This window comes from Macrotis lagotis, chromosome 7 (genome assembly GCF_037893015.1).
Source record: "Macrotis lagotis isolate mMagLag1 chromosome 7, bilby.v1.9.chrom.fasta, whole genome shotgun sequence".
In the NCBI taxonomy this organism is placed as follows: domain Eukaryota; kingdom Metazoa; phylum Chordata; class Mammalia; order Peramelemorphia; family Peramelidae; genus Macrotis; species Macrotis lagotis.
Genome location: NC_133664.1, coordinates 67,788,231 through 67,804,919, shown reverse-complemented (window position 1 = coordinate 67,804,919; position 16,689 = coordinate 67,788,231). Strand labels below are relative to the sequence as shown.

The 16,689-nt window shown below is 34.5% G+C and overlaps 1 protein-coding gene across 3 annotated transcripts in view; it reads right to left on the bottom strand.

The window, feature by feature from the left end:
* Positions 1–2,988: 2,988 nt before the first annotated feature.
* The window catches only part of WAC (WW domain containing adaptor with coiled-coil), a 117,295-nt gene continuing 103,594 nt past the window's right edge, over positions 2,989–16,689 (bottom strand). For all 3 annotated transcript variants that reach the window (XM_074193057.1, XM_074193058.1, XM_074193056.1), the window contains 3 exons: positions 13,379–13,565; positions 10,713–10,840; positions 2,989–6,540 (listed from right to left, as the gene is read on the bottom strand). In XM_074193057.1, the coding sequence (XP_074049158.1) occupies positions 6,471–6,540; positions 10,713–10,840; positions 13,379–13,565 (385 nt within the window). In that variant the 3' untranslated portion in view covers positions 2,989–6,470. The remainder of the gene's footprint in view (positions 6,541–10,712; positions 10,841–13,378; positions 13,566–16,689) is intronic.

The window sequence follows — 16,689 nt, the reverse complement described above, 5'->3', positions numbered from 1 at the left end:
ATAAAAGTAAGCTTTGAATGACTTGGCCCTTTTCTATTCTAGAATTTATTCTCGTTTGAACTTCCCCGCCAGGGTACAGCAATGAGCAAGAGTATCTCTCCCCACTTCTTCCCCTCTCCAATCCTTCTCAAGGAAAAGTAACACTTGCTTTCCAGTCTGGAATGACAAACATGGAGGGCAGGTGGGGAGGATGGTGGGGGGGATTCCTTTTCTGAACACAGGTCAGAGACATACTCTAGAGTGACCTTTCCCTGAATGTTTGAGAGTTCCTAAATTCCAGGCACTTAGTAATGTGCCTACTGGATCAACCAATCCGTTAAAACGCATTATGAAATGCCTGTGTCAGAAGCTGTCAAGTGCTGAGGATACAAAGATAAAAATAGGCTCTTCTCTCATGTCATTTATCTTCATTTTATCAGGGAAACACATATACGTATCTTCCGTTTTCAGAATAAATGTAAACTGAATAGAGGGTAATTTAGGGAGGCTCCATTTACAAGATAGTGCTTGAGCTGCATCTCAGTCCAGGAGGTAACTTTTTGTGTTTATCCTTCATTCTCAAAGACCATGACATCAGGGAGGTGATGTTGTGATAGGCATGTGAATTGGATTTGAGTGAGCAAGGATGTGCTAAATTACCAGCCATTCTCTTCCAGAGCCACCAGGGTCCAGTGGTCAGATATGGATCAGGACTGGAGATGGCCAGGCAGTCAGGGTTAAGTGACTTGTCCTAGACCACACAGTATCAAGCATCTGAGGCTAGACTCCAACTCCTGCCATCCTGACTCCAACATCAGGGTTCTATCCACTGCCCACCCAGCTCCCCTTCTGAGGTGCAGGGTGGCATGGGAAAGTGCAGGAATGGATCTGGAGGAGAGTTGGGTCTGTCATATATAAAGGGTAATAACTTATAGGCAGGTTGGGGGCCAGGCCTCGTTCTAGAGACAATGCCCCAGGTGTCACTACTGTCTCTAGTGTACTAATTAGAGTTTGTCAATTAGAACACTGACATGATAAGAAAATCATCTCAGCATCTATATGGAAAAATAGATTTGAGTTCAGTTTTGAAAAAGGGGGAACAAATTAAAAGGTCATTGCAATAATGCAGGGAAGAGGTTGTAAACAGAGAAAAGGGGGCAAGATACGAAAAAAATGTAGATTTCTTAGAAACAGCGAGATATGGCAACTGATGATCAGCATATGGGAAGCATGAAGATCAAGACTGTTGAACTGAGACCAGAAATATGGTGACGTCATTGGGAGAAATAGCTAAATTTGAAAGATAGGATGGCTTTGGAGGGGGGGAAACTATTTTGAACATATAAAGTCTAAGATGTCCCTGGGACAGCAAGTTTAAAATGGCCAATAAAGCTCAGGAAAGAAATTAGAGATAAAGTAGCACACACATACACTGTTAAACTACTGAAGTTTATAAAGTCACTCAGAGCCCTGGGGAAGTAGGCAACTAGGTATTATAAAATGCATTAGTTAAGTGGCAAAGAGGATGAAATAGAAAGGACAAGATGACAGGATCATCAAAAACCCAGAGGAGCAGAAAAAATATTCAAGAGAGGATAGTCATTAGTATCAAAACCTAGAGGTCTACTCTCTTGGCACTGGATAACTTCCCTATGAGTTTGGCCATAAAAGTGGGACTATCTGACAATAGTAAAGAGCAGACTAGGGAAAAGTTTAAGGATGGGATTGTTCCACATTAGTTCTACATAATTAAACCAGACTCAGACCCAGTATCGTTCTCTGCAGCCATCTTCATCTTAAGCTGATGCTAACGTGCCTTGCATCTTCCTCTCACCATCTCCAACTTTAACCACTTTCCTCTCTAGCTGAGAACAGTACAAATAACAGTGCCATTCCTGAAATAGGCTAATCACTCTATTCTTCATGCTGATTATATCCCCTGATTTCTATATTTTTATCACCAAGACTTTAGCAAGAGTCACACAAACACTTAAATACTTTTTTCCCCTCATTCACCTGAGGTAGCAGGGAGGGAGGAACTGTGTGTGTGTGTGTGGGGGGGGGATGGAGGAATGATTATGGTGGTGGAACAATCTGCTAGAGAAGACAGGAGTCAATGGGATAAAGGGTATTAAGAACTGGACCTCAGTGAGATCATTTCGTTATTTTTTTTCAGAGTCCAAACTGCTTAAAATCCCCATTTTCAAATATAGTATACCTCTAAGAAACAAACTGCTATGTAAAACAAATGATCTGTCACAACTTCACAATCATATCAGAATTTCACCTTTAAAAGGCAAACAGCATTTAATGTTAGACCTATTGTATAAGAATGTCACATCTGAGTGATCATTAAAAATCATCAAATATTTTCTATGTAACTCAGAATAGAGAACACTAAAGTAACCTAGATGGATTTCCCAGTCAAATTACATTTATAAAGTCACTTAGAAATTTAAGTTTTCAAAATGAAGTCAGAAGTTGGAACCCTAAGATTAAAGATTGAAATTTGCTAAATTTAAAAAGAATTGTGCATTTATGCTAGGGCCTATGGATGAAAAAGTCCTGGGGGAACCAAATTAATTGCTATGTCTGTCATTTTGCCTTGACTGACAACAGAACTTTCCTCTATTTCCTCCCTATTTCCAGTTTTAAAAAAAGTGTGTGGGAGGGAAGCATGTTGCTTCAAAAAATAGTAGGCTGGCAATATAATGGAATTGCAGCTCTTAATACATTCAGGTGAAATGTTCTAGTAATAATTCTATAACTTGAAGGTATTTAAAAGAAATTTCCACTACTAAAGAAATTCAGAGTTGTGAGCAAAAATTTTAGTAACAACTATAACTAAGCTAGTAAATTATTTGTTCCATCTTTTGATGCACACTAACATAAGGAAACTCAAGTTATAATTTATTATTTGAAATTATCTATGATAAATGACATTCAAATGAAAAATATAAATTTTAATACTATTTCATGATCAAAATGTACTGAAATAATCGCACAACATAGTCAAAACATATTTATTACTTTTTAGTGTAATTTTATACACTCCATTACAGATACAAGAATATAGCCATATTTACAGGTAATTGAAAATAAATCAGCATTTTCAAACCCCACATCTAAAAACAATAATTTTAAGTCCTAAACTACAATTGTTGTGGTATGCAGAGTGAATTACTTCTTCCCCTTAGAAAATAGTTCCTTCAACATTAGGGTTAGGCTTATCAGTAAATAAGAACTGATTTCCTTTTTAAATGATCTAACTCTTTACAAATTATATCCATCCAAAGGAGGAAGTTTTAAATTTTTGTGGCAAAATGTCAAAAAAGTTGAATTTCATTGGTAACAGAAGTTTCTGGGGCACAAATGTTAAAATTCAAAAAAAAAATCACCCTGTTTCATTCCCCAGCCATTCCCTCCCCCAACCTCTAGAAAAATGTTTGTTTGTTTTTTTAAATCTCTACAGTTATAGCTTGATATATAGTTTTCAGTTCTTGGGCAAATCATAAAAACTGTTCTCCAGAATTTACTCCTAAAAAATTAATCGAATACAGTCTACAAGTTTCAAAACTTAAAAAAAAAACTGGAATAATGTAGAAAACAAAATGTTCCATAACTTAAAAGAAAAAGGATGAAGAAATTTCTCAAGAAAACTTCCATAGTAAGGTGGGGTTCAAAGAATTAAAACAAGAAATCTTCACAAAATTCACATGGTTCCAGTATCACCTAGAATACTGTTTTTAGTGTTTAATTATGTACTATTCAAGGTGTAGTTTGAAAAAAAAAAAAAGGGTTCCAAAAGCCACCTGAACTGTCAAATAAGGGTGCCCACTAAAATGAGACACTAATGGCACTACTGTGTAACTCCAAGACTGTGGACTATTCATCCACTCACAGGAGAAATAAAACAATGGTGATGCCACACATGCCAAATGACAGATGAATTAACTACAAAATGGGATACTGTATCTATTTTTAATAACATTCAAATTATTCCTGGGTTGCTTCTAAAAAAGGTCAACAACTGGATACCATGTTTTAAACAAAGGTTTAGAGCTGTAGTAAGATCATATATATTAAAATTATGGGACAAATAAAATAAATTGGAAAAATATTCCAGAGCTTAGAAATTTTAATTTTTTCAATGTTAATTGTAAAAATACACCATTTATGCAACTTTAGGTTAATTTGCTCTAAGGTGTGGCTACTTCATTTAAAGACATGAACATAAATATATATGTAAATGTATGTATACAGATATACACACATATATTTAATGGGGAGTACAAAGTGGCATAGAGCAATAAATGCTTCACATTTGCAAACTATTCAAATTTAGCTTAAATCACAAGAGAAATCACCATCCACTTTAGTGAACATTTGCCTACTACATCACAAAATAAATTACCTACTTCTTTCTAGGAAAGGCACAGTGCTGAAATAGTAAGGAGTTAACAGGTTTAGATTAATACAGCTCTTAAAAGTTACATTTGAATGAACTATTTCCAAGTCGAGCATATTATTCCAGTCTCAAAAGTATGAACATTTCTTGTGACATTTACCTTTTCTGTTACATTCCGAATAATCTTAGAATGGGGGGGGGGGGAACCCAAAAAAAGCTGCTTTGTGCTCAAATAGTAAACAATTCTCAAGAGATTAAATACAATACTTTTAATCACACTAGCATTTTGTTGCATTTTCTGAAAACCCAATGTAACTTACATTTTAAAATTTAATAAAAAAAAAAAAGACTGAACCTTAAAACTCTCAGAGACACTTGATACAGAAACAACTTAATGTATCAGAAACAAGTGACTCTGGTACTCTTAAGTCAGTATCCCATAATGTAAATATATTACATTAGTGTCTAAGATATTAAAATAAGCCCTTGGTGCTGGCAGTTGTGAAAGCACATGAGTGTATGCCCCAACAGAAGAAATCTCTCTATGGAGAAAAGTATTTCAAGTCAAGATTTTTAAATAAAAATATTTTACTGCATACAAAAACTATTGAGATTTATACATATCTGGCAGTGTCATGCTAATGCCATGTGAGAACTAATGAAGACTTTAGCAAAGAAAAAAAAGCCAAGTTGATTTTGTAGTAGCAATAGTTTCTTTTTTTATTTTTAATATACTTTAGGAAACAATATACAAAGCTGAGCTTTCCACCATTTCCAGATAACAGTGGGATGCTCCAATTACACAAATTTAGCGTTTTGTGATGGCTAAGAACAGCAGTCAGCACCAGACTTGAACAGTTAGCTACAACACAAACATCCTTCCAAATGAAATGTCATAATAGCAAGACAGGTAAACCAGGGTTTAACATATGACAACCCTTGGGGATGTTTCAATCATTCTTGTTGAATGTCATAGTTCATTAAATATTTTATACAGAATTTGTTTACAAGCTTTAAACAAAACTTCTCTTGAGGGATTATTTCAATTAAGTACAAATGTTCAACAAGAATAGTTCTGATAAAGAATCCCCAAGTAGTCAAATTCTAATATGCGCTGACCGAAGGAAATGAAAAATAACCATTTTTTTTTGTTTTTTGTTTTAACATGTTTATTACAACAGATACAATTCACATCTGACTAGGTTTTTTTCCTCTTTCCCCTCCCACAACCATGTTCATTGGGCTATTTCCTTATATTTGAGCAATCAATGTACTTTCAGCACACATGCCCAAGCAGTACTAGAAGTCCATTCTTACAGGGTGCAAATGGAAATACATTTCAATAATTTATACAAACAAGTGGGTTATGCTCAATCACTGCAATTTTTAAGCTACTGTACACAGGAATGAAAAGATTATAGAAAAAGTGCCATAGCAACAGTGCCTTAAGAAAAGAGAAAATTAGAAGCATTAAAAAAAATGGATAAAATCAGATCTAGGATTTCAGAGGGGAAATGGAACACAGAAAATGAAAAACATTTCTCTGCAAAAACAGAAATGGAGAAGCACTGCTCTTGATTGGGTGCAAGTGTGGAAACAGTTGTTTCATGATATTTTGTACACTGCCCAAACTGTTCCAAATTGTTGCAGCTTTAGACACAGATCGCCTGGCGCCTGCACTGAATTTTCGGAAATGCAAGATTTCTGAATGATAAATTAACCCCCAAAATTAAAAAAAAAAAAAAAGCTAATTTTGCAGACAGGTTTACATGTAAAAGGCTAGGTATTTAGCCACCTCAGCATTGATTAGTTTTGGATGTCTAAGCTCTGATACACATGGCTTCCCATGGCTTCACTCTACAAAACATATTTACAACGTGAAGAATACATCTACAAGAAATCTACATTTCAGGGGGTATTACAAATCAATCTTGTAGCTTCCCCTGAATTGACTTTCATCCCATCCCCTTGTCATTTCCATTGCCCAGCTTAACGGTCCAAAGTCTACTCAAATGCAGCTCAAAATTGTTAAGATTGGGCAACCAGTTCCTGTACTCAAAACCATGTGCAATTATTCACATCTTCACACCATGAAGGAATTCTGATTCTTTAGCTTTTCAAGTTCTTTAATTTGTTGTCTCAAAAATAGTATCCTGAAAAACAAAATAAATGATTAAACTTATTTCCCAAATAATTTCCCATTAACTAAATTAGCTATACCTATCAATCTTTGAATTATAAAATTTATCAGTGAATATACATTCTCCATACATTAACATTAGAGAAATATAGCAAGTTGACAAAATTTAAATATAATTATGTAATTAACTGCCTAATTTAAGTCCTTTAAAGCATAAAGACAATTTGATAGATGCTCCATACAATATCTCATAGTGTTGGAAGACAAAAGTTAGTAAAAAGATGATCAAATACTTTTCTTAAAAATGAAACACACTTCAATTCCTAGAAAATAAGAATATAAAGGGAATACTTGTGAGGGTAATAATACAACACATTAGAACCATAAGAATCTAGAATAAATAAATTTATCATATTATAATTACATTGCATTATTACAGAAACAGTAAGATAAAGTGGACTTAATAACTATGAAACTAGAGTGCTCAAGGAATGGACCATAGTTAACGTTTGTTCACCAATTCAGTTAACAAGAACCTATCTTCCTCCCCTGTCCCTGAACTCTTCTTGTTGAATCTAAAAATTATTAGCCTCCTTCACAAACCTTAAATACAAGACAGTCAATATAGATTAAATCATTATTTTATAATGGGCTCTTTACAGTAAATTGGGGGTCTTGCAGAAATAAAATTCCATTGTGCCCCAAACAAAGACTGCTGCTGTTGCATTTTATGCAGTGATTAGTTGGCTTAAAAAGGCCAGATGTTAAGGGAAAAAAGTTTTCCTATGGTCCAATGTACCCCCGAAACCATTCCTAATCCCTTAGTTGGCTTTGTATTTCTCTCAAGAGCTTTGAGTCTAAATTTTTAACCTTGGACCCATGTAAAGATTTCAGGGGATCCTTGAACTTGATAAATATGCTTTATCTTCACTAATCTCTAACTGAAATTAAGATTTCTTTCAATAATTTAAAAATATAATGCAAAAAAGGTCAATAAGATTTTATCAGATTGCTAAAGGGATCCATGACAGAAATTGAGAACTCTGTTCTAGAAGCTGAGTATTTTTTTGGGATCTACAGGCAAACATTTATGCTCAAAAGCATCAGTTTTTACTTATACTTTCAACATTTTTAATTACCTAGAACTGCCTTTATTTTCTTCAGCGAACTCACTAGAGTGGGAAACTCCTTTTTTATAATCTAATGACTCCACAAACTTGGGAGGAGGAATAGATAAGGGTACTGAAGTAATGGAAGGGTTTAAATGTAGAAGGTTGTTTCCAAAGATGACAGAAAAAAAGCCAACTGATCGGCTTTCCCCCCCTTTTTTCTCCATTTTGTGTTACAACAAGTGGTTCAATGGTTAGGGAAGAGGGGAGGAAATAATTCAGAATTTAAAGGTAATGTAGTAGACTAAAATTAAAAAACAATAAAGCTCCATCCTCTTCTGTCCCTTTCTTCTGGGCTCCCGCTCCCAAAGACTAGTTTCACCAGGGTTTAGAACTAGGAGGTGCCTGTGATATCAAATACTTTTCCTGGAAGAACATGTACATTCTGAGAGATCAGTGCAAGTGCAGGAACTTTTTACAGATAGGTTGTTGTTATAGAACATCGACTCCTGATTCCTGTTGGAGTTGGGTTGGTGGAAACAGTTCAGAGGCAGAAAGAGAAGCCATGGTACTGACCAAGAAGATATTGCCCTGAGGAAGTTTTCTCTAGGATGTCTCATGACCTAATACTCTGGTCCACAATGACATCGTCTTCCTCTAGTTACTTTACTATTTATCATCTGTAGACACTCACTTTGGCACTTATTTATTGGATAGTACTGTTATTTACTTCAAATATATTCCTTTTTTTCTCCACAGTTTTAAAAAGGCAGGAGTAACATAAGACTTCTTTGTAAATCACTCTTAGTGCCCTGAAATGATGCAATTCATACTAAATGTTCAAAATTTTTTTGAATGAAATGACCTTTAAGGGAAATTTGTTTTATCTGAAAAGATACTATAACATTTACTGAAGGATATCTAGGTTAATTGTATTTTAGATATGATTATTATAAATAAGATATGCCATATTTTCTATCCCTGTTTAATGAAAAATGAAGTTATTTTAATGCAAATTAGCACCAATTTCACACGTCTCCCAGAATGGACAAAATTCCCTGCCAAAAAGTATATGCAGATAGTTCAGTGCTTAGGAGTAAATTTCCTTCTTTCCTCACTCTACCAGAAATAGCACATGAGTTTCTACAATATGTTTCTTTGGTGTTCCAGGAGAAGATGGAACTTATCCAGAGTGACTGACTTAAAGTAAAACAAATGGTAAGTAGTGTGAACAGTGGTCCTAATTATAGAATCATTGTAGATTTGAAAAGAACCTTACAAAATATTTCAGTCCAAGCACAACCATAACAAATCTCTATAAAAGTAGCTACAGTCAAATACACACACACACAAAAGTGCTTAACCATCAAACTCATCCCTAAAACAGGCAGAAAGTTTAAAAATGGCATCACCCACATTCCCTAGCTCAATAATGAAAACATGTACTTACCTTGGGAAATTTCATAAAGTTGCTGTGCAAGACAGACAACAAGTGTAATGAAACGTTTATTTTGTGTTAAAATACATAAAAATAAAGGAGGCAATATTCTTGTGGCATGGAAGTATAATAATGTACAAATTATCAAGGACAATGTAAAGTAATTAAATTTATTGGCTTATACAACACACCTTACAACTTTTAATCTCTTTAAATGCAAAAATTTAATATGTAATATGTTCTAATTTGCCACAATCATTTATATGACTGGGCATTGGATTCAAGATTTTGAAACATATACCTTAATTCTCTTCATCATGAAAGGACACGTTTATCACATTGGATATTAAGCATACCTTTGATGAACAGTCCATTTTTCCAAGTCTAGCCTTGATTATAATCATCCCATAAGTTTTCAGTGGGGTTTAAATCAGGCAAGTTCCCAGGTCACTGAAGCATGTTTATCTCCATCTCTTGGCATGATGAAAGGCATGGTGCAATAGTCCATCTCCATTTGGGAATTATTATTATTATAATTCTGCTTCTCAATATAGGAATATATCTATCAGACTTCACCATTCTCTCAATGGTAACAAGACTTCCAGGAATACTAGAAAGAAACCCCCCCCCCTAAACTGTTTTTGGGGGGTGTATATTTTATGTCTGACAAAGATGCCTCTGATCTTATAAGGCTCATCTGGATGTCTTCTGACAAGAGTTCTGGCATATACTTGAATGAAAATGTGAATTTCATCAGTAAAACATTTGCAATCTCTTTCCAACCTTCAGTTCTCTAGTCTTTATACTGTCTTGCTTGTGACAAAAGTTTGTTTTTTCTTCACTGCAAGGAGTAATAGATGATTAAAAAAAAAAAAACAAAACTAAACTTCTTCTTGCTATTCTTCCAACTTCAAAAAGCCTATCCTGCATTGTAGAGGTATAAATTACAGCCCTTCCAGTTGCCACGTTTCTCTGAAGGCCTCTGACTTGTTTTCCGGGGATTAATCTGACTGTTTTTCAGCAACAGTTTGTCAGTTCTTGACGGCATTTTCCTTTGTGCTTTGATGTAACTTATCCTGTTTCATTGTGGACTTGAATGATCATTTAAATGCTTGACTTCCCCACATCAATAGCAGCTGCAATATCTAATAGTCATTGAAGTGTGCTCTTTAAGAGCTACAATTTTTGCATGTTTCCTTGAAGTAATATTCATTCTTAAAAACCACAGAATTAAAAACACAACAAGAGAGCAATGAAACATGTGTATTGTAGGAAATTTAGCACTCAACTGAGACAACTAACAAATGGAGTTCAATCTGATTTCAGGTGATCAATGACAGATGTTTTTGAGTCAACCTAGTATCAATAGAAGTACACATCATGACCACTGCTTCACTAAATGCCACCATATCAAAATTATTATTTGTCCCAAGTCACACATAGCATTTTAAAACTAAGAAACTGAATAAACCTAAGTTTAGATCTCAATTGAAATATTATTTAATTATTTGAACATGGTAAAAATATGTCAATGGAAAACTAGGAGAATTAAGAATTTATGATTATGGTCAACAACATATTTGAAAACAAGGCACAGGATTTAAAAAAAAAAGAGACAAATACTGAGTGAAATCTTACCTTTGTTCACGCAAAGTTGCTTGAATTTCACATACTCGGACTAAAGATCTTAAATTTTTTAATTCAGTACAAATTTCTGACATATGAACACTCCCCATGTTATGAGCTTCTTCACGTAATCTTGATGCCTAGGTACACAAAAACGACTTTAATACTGGGATAATGTACTTTTATTGAAAAGTATTTAACTTTTGAAAGTTATTGAAAATTATTCAACTAGCAGTAATCTGTAGCATGGGATTATACAGCAATTAAATAAAGGATATAACATCAAAAGAAAAAGTAAAATTTTACTAAGAGATTTCTATCTATTCTCCATGCTCTCAAAAGCATAACAGATGAGATGATTATTTTTTTAAGATTTTTTTTTATTTTTGCAAGGCAAATGGGGTTAAGTGGCTTGCCCAAGGCCACACAGCTAGGTAATTATTAAGTGTCTGAGGCCGGATTTGAACTCAGGTACTCCTGACTATAGGGCCGGTGTTCTATTCACTACGCCACCCTAGCCACCCGGACAGATGAGATTTTAATCAAGAAGGATTAATAACTGGAGGAAATATAAATTAATAGCTTAGAGTAGCAAAGAGAGTTAAAGGCTGTCTTTAGGGGCACTAAGGGAACCATACATATCACAGGGAACCTTACTATAAATGTTAAAAGCCAGAATTCCTTTGTTGAAAATCATGAGAAAAAAAAATCATGAGGAGTTGTCTAAGCCAGACTTCTCCAAATCACAGAAATTTACTTCAATAAGATTTCACTTAATTGATGGATCGAGCCATAAGTGGAATTAGGGATACTTGAACAACAGATGTTAGTTACTAGATTCAGTAATCATATTTTCTCAAAACATATCCTGCTGAATCAGCAAATGCTACAGGCACTGAAAATGAAATGTGCACCTCTAGTCTGTGCTATGAAAATCTGGTCTCAAGAAAATATAAAAAAAAAATTCATTTGTTGTAGAGCCTATGACTAGAAACGACTACGTGACTTTCCAATTTACCATCAATCCTAGGGACCTGAATTTTAAGCTTCAATCTTAACTTTTAACCTTAAGGCTGGTTTTTATGACATCTTAATAAATAGGAGAAATTAAAACTGTTCTGTACTCTACTTATACCTTAAGCTAAAATGTTTGGAATTAATATAGAAGTTATTTTGGCCTCCACTTTACAATGAATTTTGAAACCTATACTCAATACAGGTCAGATCTTCTATTATTTTCTTATGGATTTTAGTTACATTAAATATAGCTTGAAAAAAATCTGTTTCTATAAAAAGCTTTGTTTTTTATGAATGGTATATGGTTGGATGGTTTTTCTAATGTTGTCATGGCAAGTAGAGAAATGTAATCACACCAAGCTTCATTGTTATTCTAAGCAAAAATAATAAACACCCCCTGGCCTCCTTTCACATATATCAGTCTATTAAAAAAATCCATAAGCATAAGAAAAATTTCTTTGAATTGTCTATCTGCTAAGAGGGTGGACCAGAAAGATGTCAATAAAAATTGCTTCTACCTTACTTTTAGGTTATTTTTGATTGTCTTTGGGAAAAGGAGGAAAAGTAGAACATAAATATGGCTTTTAGAAAACTAGAACACAAATGTAAAGTAGTGACATTAATTTTCACTATTATACAATGATATAGTAAAAAAGGATAAAAAAACTACAAATGATTTCACTTGATATTTTATGATAAAGAATGCATGATAGAGAGAGAAATTATATAGATATATGGATATGGATATAGATATAGATATATAGATATATAGGCAAATCGGTAAAAATTTCTTCAAGTAGGTTTTCTTTGAACCTCCTGGAAAGTACTGAAATTAAGATACTGAAGAACTTTATTGCTTCCCAGTTTAACTTCAATTAATGAAGAAAAATAGGCAAATTTCTGAGGCAATAAAGTTTTATTTAATAGATTAAACTGCTTTGATAATCTACCAATTCTCACCTTTAATACGTCCATTGCTTGAAACATTTTTTTTTAAATCAAGGAAAATTTATGTGTTTATCAAACATTTAGCTTAACAAATTCCTTAGCTTACTATTCAAGGTCCTCCCCAATCAGATGACATTCTTAGCTTTCTTATCTCCTTCCCCACCATCTACACTCCAGTCTAGGACCAGGGGACACTGTCTTTATATAATCCATATTTCCCTGCCTCTCAGATGCTAGACCCACTGCCATCTCCTCTCTATCTGCTTCACCATTCATTGTAGTACAATTCAAATAACATCACTTTGATGTGCTCCTCACCTCAGCAATGATTCTGCCCCTCTGAGTCCCAAGTACTTGGACATCACTTCCATGTATGAAGTTTATTTGTGTGTGGCACATACCTAATAATACTGTAAGCAGATTGCCTGATGTTTCAGCAGTGTGTTATTTACAAGACAATTCACTGTCTCCTTTAACATGACCACATAGTTATTTTGGCCTCCACTTTACAATGAAATGAGAAACCTGTACTTATTGCAGGTCAGATCTTCTATATTTTCTTATAAATTTTAATCACATTAAATATAGCTTGAAAAAAAATCTGTTTCTATAAAGAGCTTTGTTTTTATGAAGAAAACTGAAAAAGAAATGAACTTATTTTAAATATCCACCCCAAAGTCCTACATATTCTGTCATTTAAGACATGTACATACCTGCTTTTCTGCATGATCTGCCGGCCATCCTTGAACGTGTTTTATAAGATTTTCATTGAAGTGTGCTGCTAGGGTAGGTGTTAATGAACATGTAGGTCGGGCAGATGAATTCTGTGGTACAACTGTTGCATTAGGTGCATTACTACTAGAAGTATGATTTGGACCAGGAGACGGACTTCTCTGACTACTGCAAGAAAATACGAAAGAAAGAAAGAATATTTCAGTTTGTTTCTAAAGAGTTGATAAGTGTTCTGAAATGGCTGTCAAGTGTCATAATAAAAATGTTTTAAAAATTATCATATTTTAGGTCCAAGGAAAATAGATAATTTATAAATAAGATTTTTAAGACAAAAATATGGATTCAGCAGACCATTGTGCTATGGGGGTGGGGGGGTGTGGAGGTAGGGCAATGGGGTTAAGTGACTTGTTCAAGGTCACACAGCTAGTATCAAGTGTCTGAGACTGAATTTGAACTTGGGTCCTCCTGACTCCAAGGCATTGTACTAACTAGCTGCCCCAAATTGTACTACTTGTTTTTTTTTTAAAAGTCTGTATCCCTCTCACTCTTCTTATAGTGCCTTAGCCAAACCTCAGTTTGACTGAACCTCAGATTCCTTCAGTAGAACATCTTCATATGGCATCTTCATGACTTGTTATAGCAGTGTTGTTCAATAGTGGTATCATCATGTTACATTCAGAATTAAATTTTCTTCTTGTTGTTCATCATTTTCAGATGTGTCCTACTCTTCATGACCCCATGTACAGTTCTGAGCAAAGGTTTGGTTTCTTAAATGGGAAGATGGCCTGAACAACAGATGGCACTATTTCTGGGATCAACTTCAATATAAAAAGCAAAAGAATACACTATCTTGTTAAAAAAAAGAAAAAAAGGAAAAAGCTAGAATCCAACTTATGTTAAAGGAACACTCTATGTTTACAAAAATTTAATGAAGATCAAGTAATCTGAAGTATTATTCAATCAATTAGAATTTCTACTATTTTTTAAATTTTTTAAAAAAAAGGACAGCTAGGTGGCATGGTGGTTAAAGCACTGACCCTGGAGTCAGATAGCCCTGAATTCAAATCTGACCACAAGCCACTTAACCCCATTGCCTTAAATAAATAAAATTTAAAAAGAAAAAAGCCTAGTTAAGTCTACTTTTCTTGATATTTTATTTAAGATTTTTGTGTCTGAATGGGTTAAAGAATTAGTGAGGTAGGCATTACCAAACATTATTTGATGTAAAAGAATAGATGAGTTATCTGACATAAAAGATGTAATTTAAAATAAAAATATGAAATGAATAAAATCTACAGTATGTATTTTGCCTGTGTCTCCCCCAACTCGTACAAACCTGACACTTTTTCCTTTTGAGAATAATAGGTCCCTTAACCCTCATTTCCCTTGACCTCATCCAGTACATAGAGATGGTCATACTCTTGGATCTTGCCATCAACCCTAAGTTTTCGACATGCATATTCATGAAATCTGAAAATCCTTTATCTGATCATAATTTTGCTATCCCTCAGTATTTCCCTCAGCCTTGCAATTCCAACCCCTAATTTTTGTTACTACCTCTGTCTCCAAGTGCTCCTTGAGTTTTTTCCCCAGGTCAACACACTTGCACTGGCTGCACTCTTTCTTCCCTTTCCTATCTTGACCTTTTGGCAAATTTGTTGCACTATACACTGCCACCTTCTCTCAAATCCCTTGCCCCTTTATCCTATCTCATATTATTTCTACCATCCTCTATACTGTCTTTGATCCTCATCAAATCCGCTAAACAAAGCTGGAGAAAATTCTAACAATGGACTAGCAAGATTCCTTACAAAACTGGCTCACATAATCTCACTGGGCCCTCACTGCAGGAAAGCAACACATTCCTAATTAACTTACTGTCCCATTCTTTTTTTTTTAAGGTTTTTTCAAGGCAAACAGGGTTAAGTGGCTTGCCCAAGGCCACACATCTAGGTAATTATTAAGTGTCTGAGGCCAGATTTGAACTCAGGTACCCCTACTGTCCCATTCTTTAAAGGCTTTTCCTTCCAGGTCATCCCTCTTTCTGTTTCATTTCACTTAAAAAATTTGAACCCATTAGCCAAAGTTTTTCCTTATCCACTCATCTTAACACTTAGATGCTTACTGCTACTATCTCCTTTACTTTGTCTAAGGGTATTAGACATCTTAAACTGGATGTCCCATATTTTTAAAAAGAAATGTCCAAAACTAACTTTTCACAAAAGCCTTCCAACTCTTCCTAACTTCCCTATCACTGCTCAGAGTACTACCAGTGTCCCCAGTTCACATGTCAACCTCAACTACTCACACATTCTTACTACCCATATCTAATAATCAAATCTAATTGTTTCTACCTTTGTCACTTTTCATCCATACAATTCTTTCCCTGCTTTGACACTGCCACCACTCTGGTTCATATTGTCATGGCTAGACTAGACATTGCAACAGCTTGCAGATTGGTCTCCCTATTCCAAATCTCTCCTCACTCTAATCCATCCTCTACTCAAAGTTGTCAAACTGATCACAGAATACAGATATGACAATGTGAACATCCTAGGCATTCAATAAACTCTAGTTCCTGTTACCGCCAGTAACAATAAAAGTCCACTGTGGTCTTTTCAATATCTTTCATAACTTATCTTTCTGGTTTCTTATAACAACTTCCCTTATATGTATCAGCAAGCCAGTGACACTGGCCTCCTTGGTGTTCCTTGAATAGGACACTATCTCTCCTGACTCTAGTTTTTCTGGCTGTCTTCCATGCATGAAATGCTCTCTCTTGTCATCTCTACCTTCTAACTTCCCTGGTTTCCTTCAAATTTCCACTGAAGCCCCAACTTTTTTAAGAAGGTGTCTTAATATTCCTTAATCTTACTGTTTTCCTTCTGATTCTGAAATCTATAAATCTATAAAAATCTGTAAGTATATATGTATAAGTGTGTACACCCCCCCCAAGGGCACAGCACAAAAATTAGATATTAATACTACCTGTATTATAAATCCTATCAATTACATAATTCCAACAATGAATGTGTAGTGGGCAGGACAATGGGACTGGTGAAAATCCTGGCTCTCTCATTTAATAACCAAGTAACAGCAGTCAACAACTTTTAGAACTTCCTTTTTTTCTCAATTATAAAATGCAAATGATAGACATAGCTAATTACTTTCCACAGGGCTTTTGCCACAAAAAGTGCTTTGTAAGCTACAAAAATATATTTAATTATTTTAAATTTAAATATTTTAAAGTATAATCAACATATTCATGAAGGTACCATAACAGTTTACACTT